General features: G+C 40.9%; 1 protein-coding gene across 1 annotated transcript in view; it reads right to left on the bottom strand.

Moving 5' to 3' along the window:
* The window catches only part of LOC101854519 (dynein regulatory complex protein 9), a gene marked incomplete in the record, with an annotated part of 13,843 nt that extends 10,937 nt beyond the window's left edge, over positions 1-2,906 (bottom strand). The window contains 1 exon segment of the mRNA XM_005105786.3: positions 2,651-2,906. Within this exon segment, the coding sequence (XP_005105843.2) occupies positions 2,651-2,730 (80 nt within the window).
* Between the last annotated feature and the right edge of the window lie 245 nt (positions 2,907-3,151).

Genomic DNA, 3,151 nt, shown 5'->3' with positions numbered 1-3,151 from the left:
CCTGAAGCTGCAATCATCATCATCATCATCATCATCATCATCATCATCATCATCATCATCATCATCATCATCATCATCATCATCATCATCATCATCATCCAGTGCCAGATCTGCGACAGACATCGGCGATCATGGTTCTCCATTCAATCCTTTTCTCGGATGCTCTAAAAAAAGCTAAGTTTCCCAGATTTTTTTCCTTACGCATTTGTTTAGGGTCCCTAAGTAGGTTGCTCTGGGCCAACCCCAGCCTCGTTTGCCTTCAATTTTGCCCGTGAAAATTAGACGTTCTAGACCCTTATGTCTGTCCCAAAAACTGCATTTGCTTTTTCCTGATTGTTTTTAACAGTGAGCGTCCCACGTGGTCTTCATCAAGCACTACCTCATTTTAGCAGTCTCCTAAGAAACCGCATTTCTGTATAGCTTCTATTTCATTTTTTTCTGTCTTTAGAGATTGTCCAGCATTCATAGCCATATAGAAGGGTTGACCATAGATAGCATTTCAGAACTTTCATTTTGGTAATCATTGAGATGTTTCTATTTTTCAGGATTGGGCTATTGAAATCAGCCTTAGCCATTGTAACTTTCCGTTTAATTTTTGTGGAACATTTGGCATGATATGTTATTATATATCCTAGATATTTAAACTGCTGGACTCGTTTGATCTATTCACCTTTGCTACTGAGATTACAAATATGATTTGCTGCTTTTTTGATATTATCATGCCTTCTGTTTTCTTTACATTCAACACTAATCCTTTACATTCACTTTCTGTTACAACAGTGTCTAGAAGCAATTGAAGGTCCTTTTCTGAGTCTGCTATTGAAACTGTGTCGTCGGCACATCTGATGTTATTAATATTTTCTCCATTCACTTTGAGATCTGGAAATTCTTCTATGTTTCTAAGGAATGTTTTACTGTACACGTTAAAGAGGTATGGAGACGTAACACATCCTTGCCTCACTCCTCTTCTAATCTGCTTAAACCCACAGTATTCTCATTTAATTCATACATCAGCTTTTTGGTCCCAGTACAAATTCCTGATAATTCTTAGATCTTTTCCATCTACGTCTTTTCCAGTATTTTAAATAGCTCATTATGTCTAACTTTATTGTACACCTTTGAATAATCTATGAAGCATAAATACAGATATTTCCGTGCTACAATACATCTTTCCATAGCACTACTGGTCTGCCCTTGTCAGGAACAAAGCCGAATTGCGTTATAGATACTATGCATAATCTTTTTTTTTGCACACACATATACAAACACTGGGGCACACACAACACGTACACACACACACACACACACACACACACACACACACACACACACACACACACACACACACACACACACACACACACACACACACACACACACACACACACACACACACACACACCACATCCCAATGTGAGTTTAATCCTGTCAGTCCTTGTATGTGGATCGGTGACGAGGTAAACTCGTAGTAGATCGAGCGAAAGGTCCACCAGCATCCTCCAACATTTTAAACAAACGTTTGGTTAACAAAAGCTAGAAATGAAGGACAACATGTGAGAGGACAAGGAGAAAAGGGTATGAGAGAGAAAGTTGGGATGGGTCAAATGGTGTGAATTAATACAAAGAAATAGCGAACATGACAAGTACTGAAATCACCAATCATCTTGCCATTTTCTGTTTGAAACGAACACATGTTTGGCTGTTGAATGGGCGAGTCGGGATAGCGGCTTCATTTGCCCCCCCCCCCCCACCCGTTCCCCCCAGTGCCCCCTTTCAAGAGGCGCGCAGGAATCGTGCCCTGCCAGCCGTACCCTTGATTCTATATATATATCCATTCAGCTGGCTTGTCACTCTAGGATTTTTTGTTTTAATGTCTATGTGTTTTTAAGCATTCATCGATAAAATTTAGATCATTTACGAGGCCGGCTTTGAGTATGCGTGACATGGCCAAACCGAATTGAGACGGATACAACGTCCCAGCAGAAAGACCGAGATGTTCGTCTAAAACAAGATGGGTCACTTCTCTCTTTGAGCCAATTAAAAAAATGTCCTCATAATTCGGTGGCGCCCTCTTCGCAAATGTGCGGACTTTGCAGAGTTACCCTAAATGTGAGAAAAAAATCAAAGTGAAACTAACAAGTTTTTGAATAAATTAGAATTCAAATTTCGAAAGAATGCATTTTTTAAAGGATACGCTGACAAAAAAACCTCTCCGGTAGAAGAGGCGACTTTTTCTTCGTTTAATTTGACTTTAGAATGAGAATCGAGAGGTCATTAAAATAATTTTTAAAAACCCCTAAAACTCCGCACTGAACGAACCCGAACAGCTGATGAACAGCAGTCGATCTGTGCACGCTAGGGGGTGCTATTCCTATTCTTCTTCTGGAGATACGAAAGAGAGCTTCGAAACAAAGAATGCAGCGCCACCTGAAGCAATGAGCGGACTTCCGCGGACACTTTTTTGTTTTTGGCTGCGTGAACTATCTTGTTATGTACATGTACCATCTTTGTCTGAATTCTCCTCGCCATACCGGAAGCGAGGTCAGGCCTTCTTTGTGTGATGGCGGAGCGCATGATCTTTACGGACGCCGGTATTTTGGTCTGCATTGCCCGACACAAGCCAGAAAGCTTTGGTGATTCAAAAAAATACCTTGTTGGATCAAAGTTTGGCAAGAATTCTTCTGTGTCACTCGAATAGTCCTCATTTGCTTTCACCATGTCACCCGGCATTTTGGAACAAGCTAATTTTGCTTGTTACATTTAGGGGACGTAATGCTGAAGTAAAATTTTAAATGAAAACCTCACTATCGTTTAGAGAGTTCTACGCCGAACTAACATCAAAAGCACAACAAAGGATTAGCCTAGGCCTAGTCTCTGCTTCATCATCATCATCATCATCATCCAGTGCCAGATCTGCGACAGACATCGGCGATCATGGTTTTCCATTCATTCCTTTGCTCAGATGCTCTAAAAAAAAGCTACGTTTCCCTGATCTTTCCCTGTTACCCATTTGTTTAGGTTCCCTTAGTATGTTGTTCTGGGCTTACCCCTGCCTCGCTTGCCCTCAATTTTGCCAGAGAGAGCTAGATGTTCAAGACCCATATGTCTATTCAGGTGACCCAAAAACTGCATTTGTCGTTTCCTGATTGTT

This window comes from Aplysia californica, unplaced genomic scaffold, assembly GCF_000002075.1.
Source record: "Aplysia californica isolate F4 #8 unplaced genomic scaffold, AplCal3.0 scaffold00491, whole genome shotgun sequence".
NCBI lineage: Eukaryota > Metazoa > Mollusca > Gastropoda > Aplysiida > Aplysiidae > Aplysia > Aplysia californica.
Note: the sequence above shows the minus strand (reverse complement) of the source record. Positions and strands in the feature narration are given on the sequence as shown.